General features: G+C 58.2%; 1 protein-coding gene across 6 annotated transcripts in view; it reads left to right on the top strand.

Annotated features, from left to right (window-relative positions):
- Window positions 1–16,193, top strand: part of CLASP1 (cytoplasmic linker associated protein 1) — a 283,348-nt gene extending 267,155 nt beyond the window's left edge. For all 6 annotated transcript variants that reach the window (XM_058301168.2, XM_058301167.2, XM_058301165.2 and 3 more), the window contains 3 exons: window positions 7,929–8,135; window positions 9,222–9,338; window positions 13,408–16,193. In XM_058301168.2, coding sequence (XP_058157151.1) covers window positions 7,929–8,135; window positions 9,222–9,338; window positions 13,408–13,494 — 411 coding nt within the window. In that variant the 3' untranslated portion in view covers window positions 13,495–16,193. The remainder of the gene's footprint in view (window positions 1–7,928; window positions 8,136–9,221; window positions 9,339–13,407) is intronic.
- Window positions 16,194–16,511: the final 318 nt, after the last annotated feature.

Genomic DNA, 16,511 nt, shown 5'->3' with positions numbered 1-16,511 from the left:
TACTTTAACCAGTCTTTCTCCAGTCCTGGATCTTGTGTTTTAGGCACAACGGTTTGGTGCACTTAGTGTTTGTGTCGTGGCCGTCTTGTTGGCCTAGACTATCACAGCCAGCGTTTCTCTGGTCGTTGCCTTTTCTCTTCGCAGTTGATACTTCGGACTCCATTTATTGGAAAGGACCCAGAATGTTTCCAGACCCAGGTAATAAGTCATACAAAGGTCTAATCAATTTCCTAGTATTCTTAGGTCTTCAAAGTGTGTTCATCATGGAGCAGCCTTCCTGTGCCTTGTTCTCATAAGAGGCTCCTGGGGTTAGTATTCCCAGGAGAGCCAGGCTGCAGCAGGAGAGCTGGCTATTCGCCCCGGGCTGCTCCGAGAGGCGTTGGCGCCACACAAGGCCACCATTCCAGCCAGGGGTGGCCACACCAACGTGCACACTCTAGGTCCACTGCAGCAGTGAGGGATGCCCTAGAAATGGGATTTCCAGACTCAAAACTGGTCTTAAAAGTTGTTAGAGGAGATAGATAGCCAGGTTGGCACAATGACTAATTGTATCATCTGACAAGCCTGGGTCTGCTCTCTTAGGTTCTTTTAAAAGAGCTGTGCATGGAGAACACTTTTCTTGACCACTGAAAATATATTGGGTACTACTTGGCCTCAGACCCCCACCGCCCTGAGCTAACCTGGACCTTCTAGGGCAGGACAAATGCAGCCTTTGGATGCCAGTCTGGAGTTTTTATAAAGCACGCTTGTGAGCTTAGAATGCTTTTGTATTCCCTGATTGCATCTGAAATCTTTCTGCATTATCTGGCTCTCCTTTTTCCCTTAGTATAACTGAAGTCGGCTGCTGAGTTTCCGTGCCCTGTAAGCGACGTTACGTGGTGTGCAGGAGGGTTAGCTTTTAGCAGACACCTCGAAGGGGTGAAGCCTTGATGGTGACCTGTTCTTACAATCTTGAGCCCCTTTTCTGTTTTAAAAGAGAACTCCATTAATTTGAACTCTTCTCACTCTAGAATTTGTAAACTGTTTGTGTGGGCTGCACTTAAGAGGACTTAATAAGATAATTCATACTACAAGTGAGATTCTGGAGTCAGCATGAAGTATGAATTTTGAAGCCCAAAGCCTGATTTTCAGTCCAGCATCTGCTTCTCTCTAGCTGGGTTATTGGCTTTCATCACCTGTCTAGAACCCTGTAGAATCATTACTGCTGTGGGAATCAAAGATACAGTGATCCAGAAAGATGCTTGTGAAACTATAATGTTCTGCACAAATATTTCTGCATAAAACTGTTGGCAGACATCTTTGTCCGTTTCAGAAGCACTAAGCTCTCAGTAAACAATTGATGTATTAATTGCAAATCATTTTTGCACACATTTAATGCAAAAGTAGTTGTTCTTACTCTGCCTTGCATTTAGTACCTAAAATGTTGGCATACTCAGTAAATGTTCAGTTAAAACTTGAAGGAAACACCAGCTCTGTTTCTTGAAGATGTTCTGTAATTTAGACTTTTTAATCATGAGACTTGGCTTTTTCTGAACTTTGCCACAGTAGTGAATATTCAGTTACATAAGCCTATTAAGAGAGGTAACTGTCAACGTCATTTTATGCCATTGTCCTGATCACCAAACATTTCCATACAAAAGTCTTGCTGTTTAAGGTGTCAGAATCCAGCTTCAGGCCTTCTGGCTTGTTTGGGGAAGTTTGATTCTTAGATAACTAAAAACAAAACAAACAAAAAAAGCATCTTTATGTCCCCAGAAGTTTTATTTTTAAATCATTTCTAGTTAGTATTGTATGACTGCAAGAAATTTAAAAAGCAAAATTATTTTAAAAATTATTTTAAAATTAATTATTTTAAAAGCAAAATTATTTTAAAAGCAAAGGAGGGAGCAGAGGTGGCTCAAGCAATTGGACGCCTCCCCTCCCACATGGGTGGTCCCAGGTTTGGTTCTCAGTCCTTCCAAAAAGACAAGCAGACAGCGAACAGACAGAGCAGACAACAAGTGCAAAGCAACAAGAGGATGGGAAATAAATCTTTTTTTTTAAAAAGGAAAGTTACATTCCTGGAAGCAGTTGCAAGACTTGTGCTCACCCAGGAGGCATAGAGTGTCCCGTACAAGGGTGAGTGCTTTTGACAATACCATGGTGGGAGAAGAGCAGGAGTGCATCAGAGGCATTTTAGCCCTCGATGCTCTGCTTCAAATACCAACCGCAGTGACCACCTGACAAGTCTGTTCAGTGCCCTTTGCTCAGGAATGGGGTCCCTGCCTCTGCGCGCAGCAGCCGACTGTAAGTGGGTTCTGAGGAGCATGTGCTGAGAGCACCTGGAGAAGCTGGCTCTCCTGCCTGTTAGGCTGGGGTGATCATCTGGGTCTCCTCCAGCCTCAGGATAATAGACTTTGCTGTTGAGTGGCAGCCTTCACACATTCTCTCTCTCCAGTTTTCTGTGGGGCCAACCTTGGGTTGTAGCCAGAAGTCGCATTTTCTTTGTATGTTTTGTCTTTTTAATAAACAGACAAAATGAAAAATCTATGTAGCTTCTCTGGAGGCCCAAGTTGCACAACGCTCTGGCTTATGTTTTCAGTCGGGGGAGGGTGCTCCAGTCTTCACAGAGCTCTGGGTTTAGTCGAGGTGGCTCAGAGGGACATGGTGAGTCAGGGGAGAGTGAGGGAGTCAGAGCCTGAGACAGGCTGGGGGGTGGAGAATTCTAGGAGCCCAGGCTGGGGGGCGTGGGCTTGGAAGACGGGCCTAGCCACTCCTGCTGATCCAAGGCTGCCAGAGGCCCGGCTGGCGTTGCTCAGCGTCAGATGGAGATGCCACTTCCCCCTCGCGGGGTGCTGGAAGGGCCTGGCCCCGGGTCCGGCTCTGAATGGCAGTTCTGGAACCAGATGTGACTCTTGTCCTTTAGCTCCCGTAGCTTCAGAACGGCACCTTCGTAGAAGAGAAGCGGTCCATTTGCTAAAAGCAGTTGAGCGCCATCGTGTGAAGTCGCAGCCTTTGAGTTCGAGTCCAAGGAGCGGGGCCGACATCTGCCGTGGCCAGCTCGGTGTCTGCATGTGTGGCCCACCACGAGGCTCCTGTGCACCGTGGACGAGGTCCCTGGGGAGGGGTTTCTCCTCCTGCTGGTTGAGGTGGTGAGGTGGCTGGTACTTAAACTGTTGAAGACTGAGGATGTTGGTATTTTAACCCTCTGCCATCCAAAAAGGCTGATCTTGATAAAATCATTGACAGGTTCTTAAAATTTTACATGAAGCAGAGATAAGTGTATTTCTCTAAGTACATCTAAGAAGACTATTTAGATGCAGTTAAATATACTCTAAAACTCCAGTGAAATACACAACTCCTTCCTGGTTGACTATGAAAGAGCGACTTCCCTGCTCTGTGCTGGAGTGACTGCTGTGTTGTCGGCTTTGACTAGAAAACGCCACGCGGGCTTACAGCTGGACGCTGGAGTTGGGGGTGCAGAGAAGCCTCGTGTGGCCTGCCCACCTTCCCACCTGGTGCTGGGCGCCCCCTCGCACCTCCCAGGAGGCCCGCCGCTCTGCCACGGCCTCCAGGCCGGGGGCACGGCCCCCTCCTCTGACTCCCCATAGTTCGCCCGCCCGGTTGGCCCTAATCTGCCCCCGGGGTAGGACAGTGGGTCTTGCCCCTGACAGCCGCATCCCCTTGAAGTTAGAGCCTGTGCTGCGCTGATGTGCTTTTCCAGGCGAGGGTGTGGCGGGTGTCTCGTGGGAGAACGTTTCCTGCCAGCTCCGAATTAGAGTCTCTGCATCCCCCTGAAGCCACACGTTATGCTTCTCAGTGTCCAGGGGTGGAGGGCAGCAGTTCATAGTCCAAAATCCTCCAGAAACTCATGCTCCAGGAGCTCCCTCTGAGTTTGGAGATGAGGGGACAGGCCTAGAGAGTAGAAGAAACCTACGCACAGATCCTGGACCAGGAGTGGGGGGCTTGAGATGGTGTCCAGCTTCAGGCCCCCTGGGCCCTCCTCCTCACGTCCCGGAGTTTCTACCCTGCCCTTCAGAGTCAGTGGTCACTCACCCTTTCCCTGGAGACCCATGTTTCCCCAAGGTCCGTGGACCCTGAAACGTGAGTCACCCTGTTTTTACGAGGTCTTCTCAGCCTTTGCCAGGAGGTGGCGCCACCCTGCTCCTCAGTGGCCCGGTGATGCGGGGTTGAGCAGGGGCCCACTGCCAGGAGCCCTTCCAGCCCATCCATCGCTGTTTCTGGATGTTTGCGTCGTTCTGTTCAGCCAGGTATTCCGGGGTGTCTGTGGCAGAGCCAAGTCAAACTGTGCAGGCTTAAAACACGCAGTCCAAATTTTGAGAAGTTCTGTGAACTAAAAGAAACCCTATCTTTAAGTAAACATTCATCAGTATTCTGAGTAATGATCTCATTTTTTAAAAAGTCAGGATGTAAAAATTACGCCTGTCTTAGGCCGTATTATTTCTCTAACTTTGAAAAGGAAGGACCCCGGTGTTTCTGAACAGACTGGCAAAACCAGCAGAATTGGCACAGTTGCGGTCACTTCAGGGCAGGTTCTGACCCAGAGCCTTCTTGACCGCGGCTCTCCTTGAGTATGTCCTTTGAAACCCTGGCCCTCCTGGCCACCTTAGCAGTCTCGGCCGCCTTTCCTTTCCCTTCCTTTCCTTTCCCTTCCTTTCCTCCTGTCGCCCATGTTTACTCTTGCTCTCTCTTTGCTTACATTTATAATCTTTGCTTCTTAGGTTACATGGACACAGGGGCAGAACCTAAAGTTCACCCTGACGTAGGCAGCTCGCCAGGAGCCGCGGGCTTGGCCCAGCCCAGAGGGAAGGCAAGAGCCACCCTGCCTTGCCAGCAGTGGTGCCCGTCCTGGGAAACTTTGTCTAACCCCAGTAAAAGAGAGGGCCTCGCCCCCACCTTGAAGCGCAGCTGCTGGCGTTTGCTCTTTGGTCATTTTCAGAAAGTTCCCTAGCATTTGCCTGAAGGCTTCGTGCAGGGAACACCTAGAATCTCTGGAGTTCTGTAAGAGGGAGTTCCCCTTGCGTTTGGGTTTCAGCTCGTTGGCTCTGAAACAGCCTGTTTCCTCAGTGGCTAACTGTGGGGTGAGCCCTTTCACCCGAGGCGGTGGAGTGCCACGTGACCCTGGCTTTCACGGGCACCTCGCTGTCTTCCGGCTCCCCAGGGCGCCCGGCAGGCTTCCACCTGCTCCTTTCAGATGGGCAGGGGGCAGAGCCGTGTGCTTTCCACCCTCTTAAGCTCCCTCCCGCCCCTGGGACCCTCAGCATGGATTCCTGCACCTCAGGATTTCTAACGCCAGGTACTCAGTGATATCAGCCAGCTTTTGGGGACCCTTTCACTTTTTTCCCCGGGTTTAAAACCTAGAACCCAAGGAATGTAAGTGGTCTGCCCAAAGCGCCTCGACTTTAGTGTTGCTGAACTCCTGGCCAGCACGTGGCGACACTTGCTAGTAGTGGCTTCTTGAAGCAGGAAGCCGGTGGTTTCTGGCCCGGCTGCTGATGGACCAGATCAGACGGGAGAGGGCCTGCCCTGCTGGCACTGTCCCCACAGGCTTAGCCGTGTCCCCCGGCCGCCGGGGTGCCCCCAGCGCGGGCTTCAGGCAGCCTCCGCTCACGTAACTGCGCGAGGGCCCCCTCGTGAGCAAGGCCACCCTGCGCCCTCCCCCATCGGCTGGCTACCGGGGAAGGGAAGCTGCACGGATGTCTCTTTTCCAGGGAACTAGTCAGGTGCTTTTCTAGTGTCAGCAAAACAGAAGCCTCTGGGTCGGTGCCGCTGATTTCCCCAAGGCCCCTTGCCCCGCCCACTGCCAGCTCCTCAGGAGGAAGTGTCTGCACACCCGTGTGAGGCCCCAGTCGGCTTCACAGTCATGCTTTACACTCGGGGTAACTGGCTCAGGCAGTGCTGGTCAAGCCCCTAGCACGTGCTGGGCGTCGTGCCAGGCATGGGGAATCTGGCCGAGGCGTGAGGGCTGCCCTCGGGGAACCGACCGTTTCGGTCAGATGTGGAAGCGAAGAAGAGGAGCACTTGGGGTTCCTGGGGTTCCGCTGCTTGGAGTGGGACGCAGCCAGGTCAGGCTCGAGGGACAGGTGTTTCAGGAATTGTGGGGAGGCTCAACGGGCGCGCAGGGGCGCTTAGGCAGGTTTGCGCGGGGCGTGCCTCAGCTCCGTGTTCTACAGGTCAGCGGGCAGCGGGAAGGCAAGGAAATGTCAGCGGAGGAGAGGGGGAAGGGGCCTGGTGACGATCAGAGCAATCATGGGGAGGGCCCGCTGATCTCGACGGGCCTCGGACCCCTGGGAGGAGCTGGCTCGCTGCAGCGGCCCCTTCCCAGCACCCTCGGGGCGCGCGTGCTCCGTGGACAGTCCCGCTCCAGCAGCCGGGAGCTCCAGGTCCACTGCCTCCCCTGCCAGCCCCACTTCTCGTGCCCCCGGCCAGGGCTTCGGGTACGGCCATCCCAGGCTTTCTCTCCAGAAAGGGCCAAGCTCTTTTGTTCACCACCTCTCTTCATCCAGGTAACTGTGCGAGTAGGCATTCTAGATCCCCATTTTGGCATTAAAAATTTGATGCAGTATCTTGCCAGAGGACTGAGCGTCTGCTCCGCTGCTCTCAGGCTGGAAAACGTCCATCCAGCTTGGGGTGAAGGGCTGCAGGGCACACGCGCACGCAGGAGGCCTGTGCGAGGGACACTGTGCTTTGCAAGAGACTAGTTGGCCAATAACAGGAAAAAATACGATAAAAAACCCCCAGTGGGCTTCTTTTAGAGAGCGGCAGCCCCACGTGTACGTGAAATGGAGCGAGAGTCATAAACCTGGTGGCTGATTAGCCCCTGGGAGGAGGGACGGCTGCCCACGTACACCAGGGTGCTCCCCAGGCAGGCGCCGGCTCCGCAGGGCTCAGCGCGTTCGGGGCGCCCTGGGAGCCGCTTGCTGGCCGGCTCCGCTGGGCTCCCTGCCCCCCGAACACACGGCCCAGGGCCGAAGCGGCCTGCCAGGCGACCCAGTGCTGTTTCCAGTGGTCAGTCTTTGCTTAAACACCGAGAGCCAGGGTGATCGGCGTCTCGGCTTGGTAGCCCGGGTCTGGGCGCTGGCTGTCCTGAGCAGGAGGAAGCTGACTGGCGTGCCCGGCACGGGCTGGCCCAGAGGGGAGTACGGGCCTCCTGGTGCGTGTGCGTGCCCCCGCGTCCGTGGAGCTGCCGTCCACGGGGCAGCCGGTCAGGGGAGGCTCGCCATGGCGCGGGGGAAGACGGTGGGGTTTAGGGAGCGGCCCAGGCCCGCAGCTGTACACGGCAGGCATCCTGCGGTCGGCTTCCAGGGCTCCAGCCCACGGTCCAGGCGTTTACCCTCACACCTTGCAGCACGCCCTTTCCCCTCTCGGGGTTTTATGCTTAGTTCCCACGTGGCCCCCGTGGCCTCCCCAGAGGCGTGCACAGAGGGCCTCGGCGCACCGTGCTCCCCTGACACAGCTTCCTAAGCCCGACGAGCGACTTTCCAGAGGAGGGTGCTCAGGAAACACCCCCCGGCTCTCCCAGGCCTCCCAGCCGGTGGGCAGCTGGCAGCGCCGCGGGGTCAAGGGTGTCTGCGTCTGTCCCGTGGCCCCAGCCGTGAGCGTCCGCAGACCGCCGGCCCCGCCCGGGTGCTGGGGCTCTGGGGCCCCAACCTAGGACAGAGATTCTCAAAGGCCCGGCAGGCGTGAGAACCGGGGGAGCACGGAGGGAACAACAGCTCCCGCCCCGCCCCGCCCCGCCCCAGAGGCGTCGAGGCGGACGTCCGCGGGGGGCCTGCGAGCCCACCCTTCAGGTTCCCAGGGGTCCTGACACGTGGCGAGCCCTGCCCGGCCTTCCCGCCAGCGCCCCCACGGCTGCCGTCCACACACCCCCTCCCCGAGACGTGTCCCCTTTCGGTTCTCTGTGCACTCACTGCGGGGCCGCGTTGCAGGTGGTGCGGGCAGCCGAGGAGGCGGCATCCACGCTGGCCAGCTCCATCCACCCCGAGCAGTGCATCAAGGTGCTCTGTCCCATCGTCCAGACGGCCGACTACCCCATCAACCTGGCCGCCATCAAGATGCAGACCAAGGTCGTCGAGAGGCTGGCCCGCGAGGCCCTGCTGCAGCTGCTGCCCGACATCATCCCCGGCCTGCTGCAGGTGGGCTTCCGGGCGGGCCGCGCATCGCCTCCGTGCGGCTCTGCGGGACGGCGCACCACCGCCCTCCCTCTGCTTTTCAGTCCACTGTGCCCTGGAGGGAGCAGGGGGATTTCCCCGGGTGCCGAGAAGGGTGGCTCAGGGGTGGACTTGCTGTTTCCTGTGAATGTTTTGGTCTTGATTCTGTTTGGTTCCTTCTGCACGGCCTCATGCACACCTCCTGAGGGCCCCACTCTGGCTGAGGAGGGCCATGGGTGCAAAATCAGGCATGGCCCTTGTGCCCATTTACCCATCTGCATTCACCCCGGCCCTGCCAAGCAGAGGCGTGGAGCTAGCCCCTGGGAGATGCAGCATCTTCCACGTGCGCACGCAGGATTTTCCAGCCAGTGCGGGGTGCAGTGGAGCCACACGGATGGTTCTAGGTCACAGCACCAGTGCTGCGTTCCCCAGGGAGCAAGGCGGGGGCGGAGGTCGGAGGGGCAGAGAGGGTCACAGACGCCTCCCGCGGAGCCGGTCTCCAGCGGGCCCTGAAGAGAGGATGATTTTAGTAGAGGGGGGAGAGGTCAGCTGCACGGGAGAAATGCCGGTGCTGACGCACCCAGCGTGGTGGTTTACGGGTTTGCTGTTGAGGACTGGGTGACTCCCAGACGGGGGAAAGCCAGGAAGGCCGGTGAGCCCTAAGGGCTGTGTGGAGAACGGCAGAGTGAGGGCGCGAGAGGGAGGGCGGAGGTGGGGCCCAGGGGGCGACACGCCGTCAGGGCAGGAGGCGGGGCCGGGCATTGCCCAGCAGTCGTGGGGGGCGCCATGGCCCCCGAGAGCAACAGGGAGGCCATTGTTGTCCCGTGGCGGCTGTTTTACGTGGGGCCAGCTGTGGAAGAAGCAGTGTCCCGCCTGGAGCCCTTCTCTCGCCCTGTGGCCCTGACTGGGTGGCACCCGGGCTTGGCCTCCTTGGGGTGGACGTCCCCGGCTCTGCCACAAGCCCGAGGGGCTCCCGGCTGTCGCTGGCCGCGAGGTCGGGGTGGGACGTCGGCGGCGTCCTGGCTCTGGCACCCCCTCTGACCTGTACCCCTTTGTCTCCTGTCCCCGCAGGGTTATGACAACACGGAGAGCAGCGTGCGGAAGGCCAGCGTGTTTTGCTTAGTGGCAATCTATTCCGTAATCGGAGAAGAGCTGAAACCGCACCTCGCGCAGCTCACGGGGAGCAAGGTAGGTGTAGGGTTACGCGGCGAGGCTCACCCCAGGGCCCGCCGGCGCAGCGGGCGGCAGCTCGCCCCCGCGTGGGCTCCAGGCAGGCTTTTCTCATCACACGTGTCTCAGCCGGGCCTTGGCTCTCCAGTAGCGTTTTTCTAAAGACACAAGTGACCAAGTCTAGAGCAAGATCATTTTAAGGTGACTCTAAGAAGGTAGAACATTGTCTGTTTCACCTTGTTTCCCAAATTGACCTTCTCAACTTTCTTTGGAAACAGGCTTGTTTTCCCTGAGAGAAACACTAAGGACGTTTATCTGCGAGCACAGCAGATGCTGAGTTGGAACTGAACCCCTCATGGGTGTCATAATAGTAACCGGGGAGCAGCTGTAGCTCAGTGGCTGAGCGCCTGCTTCCCACCTGCAAGGTCCCGGCTTCAACCCCCGGTGCCTCCTAAAAATAAAAGTAACAGTAACCGATTCTGCCCTCAAGTCTACCTCCCCCCCAGTTCTGCACACTCAGCACGTGTTCTCACGTGTCCATTCACGACAGCACCCTCAGGGCTAACTCCATCGTTCCCCCATTTAACCTGCCACGAGCACACGGTGCTCACCCCAGAAGCCAGGCTGATTTCTCACTGTACTGCCTCGTGTTCCTCTGAGAGCATTCTAGAATTGGGCAGAAGATGGCTCAAAAGAGCTATTGGTTCACTGGAGAAGACCTGGCTAGAGTGCATATAGGTTTAGAAATAAAAAGAAACTCGGCTCCGATGGGCCAGGCCAGAGGAAGAGAGCTGGAAAACCCTGAGCTGCGGCAGGACGGGCGCGGCTGGCAGGCCTGGCGCTCTGCCCCCTTGGAGGCTGCAGGCCAAGCCGAGAGGAGCTGCCCGGGGCTCCTGTGGACGCAGCACGTCTGCGTCGTTTACAAAAACGTCCCTCGAAGCTGGCTCGGCCTAGTGGAACTCAGAGCTGCCGCTCCTGGCCTTTCGGGGGGTTCAGATGGAGCTGCCCCTTTGCCGCAGCCAGGAGCACCCCAGGTTCTGGCAGACGACTGTCCAGGGCAGGGTCTCCCCAGCCTCAGCTCTGTTGACACTTCGGGCCCGACAAGCCTTTGCTGCGGGGGCTGCCTGTGCGTGGAGGATGTGGGGCAGCGTCCCCGGCCCCACCCCACTCCCCAGCCACCCGCGCCTGGATGTGGGGGCCAGCGCCTCGCCCCCGGGTGAGAAACCCTGGAGGGGAAGGGATGCAGGTGAGCCGGGTGAGGGCAGGGACAGGGGCCCATCTCACCTGCCTCCACTGTTTTCTCCTCTCCTTCCGTCCCCCTCAGAGCCCTCCCCTGACCACGGCTGAAAAACTCCCGAGTCCCGAGCCACCCGGCGGTGGGCTGGGCCGGGAATCCGCCTCCCTCCCCCTTATGGCAGCCCGGGGTCCTGGCAACGGGTTTACACACGGATCCTGGCAACGAGGAGGAACTAGAAAACAGGCTTCCCAGAGGAAATAGGACTTATGAAATGAATAATTCACCCCAGGATAAGAGCACTCGGCCTGAGTTTTGTCCAGCACTTTGGACTTCGCTGAGACGCTGGCCATCAGCCTCTGACCCCTCCTCCTGGGCCCGGGGCAGCGCAGCCGCATTCCCTCCCAGTTCCTTCCCAGCGGAGGCTTTGGTCTCCTGACAAGGAGCCAGTGCCTTCCCGCTTCCCGTTACGGCCTAAGTCGGGTGGGTGGGCTGAGGGAGGCCCCCGCCGCCCTCCTGCCTCGGCAGCCCGGCGCATCAGCTGCCCACCCGGTGTTGCAGCTGGGAGGCTCCGGCTCGGTGAGATGAACCTCATGGGCGTGTATGTACACGTCGTCTCCACGTAGCAGAGGGAACGCGGCTCTGAGTCTGTCTCCGTTAACTAAAGCAGCCTGGCTCACCTGCTGAGCCGTCCCCCACCGCGTCGGCCAGGTGAGAAACGGTGTCAGGTCCTGCAGAGGAAGACCCGTGGGAGGACAGGGCACCCGGGCTGCCCTCGCCCTCCCTGGGACCACGAGTGAGCCCTCTGGATCTTGTCTTCCCTCTTCTAAAAGAGGAGAGCCTGGCTGCACACCTCAGGAGTTTTGTGAGGCTCAGGTATGAGCCTCAGTGTGAAAGAATGTGTATGTTTTCACTCCATTTCTCGCTGTCTTTTCTTGCCCTGCTCTGAAATTCTGGGCTTGAGTAGGAGGGACATGGCGGCGGTTGTGAGTTGCGAGTGAGTTTAAAGATGCATACCAGCTCAGTATTATCTAGGCTTTCATAAAAATACACCCGTCTTCTAGGGACTTCTTTTCCATTTTAAACTCTTTCATCCAACAAACGTGTGTTGAGAACCTGCTGCCCTCTGCGCTGTGGACCCTGAGAAAAGCAGCAGCTTCATCCCACTGGGAAGCCACGCAGAAGCCAGCCGGGGGGCGGGACTGGCACCGAGGAAGCTGGTCAGGCGAGGGCCCCGGGCCAGGGTGCTAGAGCCGGCAGGACGGGGACTTCCCTGAGGAAGCGGTGGAGGTGGCCTGTGAGCGCGGGGCGCAGAGGGGCATAGACCTCGGGGGGCCAGGAGGGGGTTGGCGCCTGCTCAGGTCGCTGCTCGGGAGGTGTGCCCGTGGGGAAGGCGAGGCGCCTCCGGCGGCGCCCATCTGCACCCCAAGCCTTAAAGTGCAGTAAAGACCTCGCATGAGGTGGTCATGGCACACGGAAGGCGTCGGAGGGATCCGTCCCGCAGCTGGCGCCCGCGGGCTCCGGAGCCTTTGCTGGTAGCGGCCCCCATGCTGCCCTCCTGCGTCCGCCAGCCGTGCAGGCCCTTCTCCTCGGCCCCCGACGTCCACACGCACGCCCCCTGGCCCCCTCTCCCCCTAGCCGGCTCATGTGGACCGAGCCCCGCAGCCTGCGCTGAGCAGAGCAGGTGACGGGCTGGGGGTGTCAACCTCGTTATGGCCCCATCTTCCAGGTTTTCTAAGAGCATTATCGTAGGGATTTGTGTGGATGCTCTGTCTCCACTTCCCCTTTTTCCTAATAATGATCAGGCACCTTGCCAACAGACTTTTTAATTTAGTGGCTGTCAACAGACTTTTTATTTTTAAAGATTTATTTTATTTCTGCGTTCCCCCCTCCCCTGTACATCCCGTTGTCTGCTCTCTGTGTCTATTCTCTATGTGTTCTTCTGTGCCTGCTTGTATGCTCATTACGCGGCTCTGGGAACTGATCCTGGGGCCTTCCAGAGTGGGAGAGAGGCGATTACTCTCTTGCTCCACCTCAGCAGTCTGTTCTGACACATCTTCTTATTTTCTCTCCTCTGTGTCTCTTGTTGCGTCATCTTGGTGTGCCAGCTCTCCGCGTTGGCCGGCACTCCCGCACGGGGGGCTTCCTGCGCCAGGCGGCGTTCCCATGCGGTGGCTCTCCTGTGCGGGGCTGCATTCCCGCATGGGCTGGCACTCCGTGTGGGCCAGCTTGCCCTCACCAAGAGGCCAAGGGTATCAAACCCTGGACCTCCTATGTGGTAGACAGAAGCCCATTTGCTTGAGCCACATCTGTTTTCCTCAACAGACATTTAAGTGCCCGCCCCGTTCTATGCTATGCTAGGCATTTGGAGGGTCCCAGGGGACTGGAGTTAACGCAGTGAGCGCCTCGACTGTGCACACATTTACACAAGTCCCCCCTGCTGCTAGTAGACCTGGCAGCTTCATGCCCTCCGAGGGCGCCTTCTGGTGGGACCGGCCTCACCTCAGGGCGGCAGAACCTGCTGGAAGGGCCGGGCCAGCGCCCACGGGCAGCGGGGGGGAACGAGCGCCCCGTCGAGCAGGGGGAGGCCTTGACGGGAGGCCTCAGCTCACGTCCCTGTCGGCGGGCAGGAGGGGCGCTGGGCGTGCAGGGAGGAGGTCCGACCGCCCCCGGGGCTCTCGGCGCATCCCTCTGCGTTCCCCTCGCTGCCCGCCGTCCTGCGCGGCCCTGGCGCAGGCAGGGTTACAGTGCGTCAGAGGCGTCGGCCAGCGTCTGGGCGGTGCGTCCCTCGGCGGGGGTCCCGCGGCCCTCCCTGCTGGGCCTCGTCTGATGTGCGCTCCCCTTTGCTTTCAGATGAAGCTGCTGAACCTCTACATAAAGAGGGCGCAGACCACCAACAGCAACAGCAGCTCCTCGTCCGACGTCTCCACGCACAGCTAATGTCCGCGTCCGCGGCTCTCGAGGCCTGGAAGCAATCGGCGACGCCTCTCAGAGACCTTCCCTGTCCCCTCACCGCTGCCCAGGGGTTCCAGGAGGCCCGCAGATATTTATTACAATCAGTATTTTGGTCCCTTCCAGCTTTCGTGTAGAATCTTACTGGCATTGAATGTCGAGGCAGCAGGCCCCACCGCAGCCTTCACGGAACGCGAGGAGCGGGAGCGGCAGCCTTACTCGCTGGGATCCGTGGACAGCCGCGGGCATGCAGCTTCCCCATCAGCTCCTCTCCTCGCCGCGCGCAGACCGGGGTGGGGCTCTCTTCCTCCGCGTCTCGTTCGAGCACAGGCTGCGTGGGGCAGCGCCCTGCTGCCCCTCGCGGCTGGCGTTTGAGGGCCGGCCGTCTGTACGCCGTGTTCCACTAAAGACGGGACATAATGCCTCGGCGAGACAGGACGAGCCTGGCGGCAGTGGCCCTTTAACAGACCCTCGAATTTTCCTCGTAGGCTCCAGAGTTGGGGCAGGCTGCCCAGGCTCTTAGCATAGGAACAGAGGGTACCCCCCACCTCTTGGTGGCCCCTGCCCCAGGCTCACACTCAGAAGAATTCTTAGTTTAAACCCAAACGCAGAAATGAAGGTAAATTACAGCATCGTTGGTGTGGGTGCCTAAAATGGCCTTTCAGGAAGCACAGCAAGGATAAGAGAAGTTATTTGTTTTACTGCCAAAGACCTTGGGGAAAGTTCCTTCGCTGGTCGTCTCCCAGGACCCTCATCGCTCGGGGGCTCTGGGGGCCACCTCTCTTCCCCTCCCCCAGCTGTGCTTCCGCCACTCAGTTCTAAAATGTTTCTCACCTAAACCAGTAAACAGCGAGGTTACCACCCCAGATTTTGACTTGTTTAATTTGGGATTGAGATCAAAGAAAAGTCTAGAGAGACCAAGGGTGTCAGAACCACTTGTCAGTTTTACCAATCATTGTACTTCCTTGATCATCGTTTAAGGAAAAAGGAATTAGGATGAGGTGCAAATATCAGAAAAACAGAATTTGAAACTTTGTTTGGGGTCTTAATTTCCTTTTCTTCAACCAGGAACCGCCAGGCCTCTCTTTCTTGAACCTCTTGAGGATTTGATTGCTCCAATAAAAGTAATTACAGGTGTGGAGTCTGGCCAAACCATTCTGAGTAAAATTCTTTAAACCAAACAGAAGTTCTTCAGGCTGTCACTTACTCCTCTTCAGTTAGATCCTGGGAATCAAACCGCCTTTTCCTTGAGGACAAAGCTTCTTTCCATGTCTGTCTGGAGTATTTGCTTGGGTCACAGAGCATCCTGCGGCCCCTGGGCCTGGGAAGGAGGGGGCCGCCCAGAGCTGGGGCCCACTGCGCTGCTCGCAGCCCCCAGCCCTTGCCCCCTGCCCCCTGCCCCCTGCCCCCTGCTCGGGAGGCGTGAGCGACGCTCCTGGAAAAGGGAGGCCCGGCGCACTCCAGCACGGGGTGGGGGGCTGGCACGTGTTCCCACTCGCAGGGGAGCCCCGCTGCCGCCCTAGGACCTGGGGTGCCTTTGCAGTAGTTGGATGTCACTTCTCCAGGCTGTAGCCCGGCAGGCCCAGGCCTCCCCTCTGTTCACCTGTGGGAGCTCTCCTGGCACTGTCCCAGGGGCCGGGAGGTCCTGCGCTCACTCCTCCATTGTAAACGTGCGCATCCCGGGGCTGTCGTCTGTGAGTTCGAGTTCTGCGCCGTGTGCTTCTAGAAACACCGCCCGCCCGCGGGTCCTTGCCTCCCCAGCAGGTGGCCTCGGTCCCTGCACCGCGGTTGGGAAGACCGGCGAGCTGCTGCTTTCCTCTAGGAGCTCACAAAGGGCCAGCCCCGAGCGCCCCCCGCCTGACCATCAGCCTCCTGCCTGGGAAACAATCACGTCAAGGTCTCGGCCTCGGCCTGAAAACTGCTGCGCCGCGCCTGCCGAGGGGAGCCCCGCCTGCCGCCGCCACCTCACGGGGAGGGGGCCGCCGCCAGCCCTCCCCGAGCCCCTGCAGCCGCCTTGCCTTGCCGCCGCCTCCCGCAGGCTCCTGTTCTTAGGAAACAACCGAAACACCAAACTGGGGTTGCCCGCTCGACCGTGCAGGGGCCTGAGCACGGCACCTGCCCCGCCACCGGGCCGTCTGACTTCTTGCTTTCCTTCCAGCTGCACCCTCTCCTCAGGCCAAGGGCTGGGCCCCCCACCCAAAGGCTGGGCCTGAGGCCATGCTGCCAGTCGGCCCCCTGGGTGCCTTGCGAGCTCATCCGGCGCAGCGCGGGAGCGCAGCTGCGTTTTGTCTCATCTTTTCCTTTTCCTGCCACCCTTTATTTATCAAGCATATTATTACGCATTAAAGGACAACAAATAAGAACTTGGTAGAATCCCACCAGGACTTTGCTCACAGTAACATTTGGAAATGAAAAAAAGAAACGCTCTGAAAATTATCAGCCACTGTGTTCACGCGCATGAGCCCCACACCCCCAGATTGGTTTTTGTTTTTATTTTGGGTTTTTGTTTTTGTTTTTTGGCTTTTTCATGTTACATCCATATCTGTATTTATATCTTATTTGTTTCACTTTCAAGTGTATCACGGCAAATGTACAGACTTTTTTTGTTGTTAATATGCTAGAATTTGCTGAAACAAAAACAACGAAACCCTCTTGAGTTTGCCCTAGAATAAATGAAACCTAATTCAGTTTCCTGCGAAGGTGCTGGTCTCTGTCCCCCGCCCCCTGCGGCCCGAGCGAGGGGCTGCGCCAGGAGCCCCCCCTCCTGGCAGGGGCAGAGGGCAGCGACGCGGGCTGCAGCGTGGAAGCCCCCGGGGCGGAGCCTGCCCAGCTCGTGCCCCTTCCCTGGGCCCCGTTTCCCCGAGAGCCTGTGCTCCAGGGAAGTGGGGAGCAGGAAGAAAGCCGAGACTCGACGTCCGCGGCCAGCGTGCGAGCTGAGGGCAGCAGCCCGCCTCTGCTGCGGCCTGTTCGCCACCCACACCGGGGCCGGGGGGCTGCCTGGCGGC

Source organism: Dasypus novemcinctus, chromosome 7 (genome assembly GCF_030445035.2).
Source record: "Dasypus novemcinctus isolate mDasNov1 chromosome 7, mDasNov1.1.hap2, whole genome shotgun sequence".
Taxonomy (NCBI): domain Eukaryota; kingdom Metazoa; phylum Chordata; class Mammalia; order Cingulata; family Dasypodidae; genus Dasypus; species Dasypus novemcinctus.
This window is presented reverse-complemented; position numbering and strand designations above follow the sequence as displayed.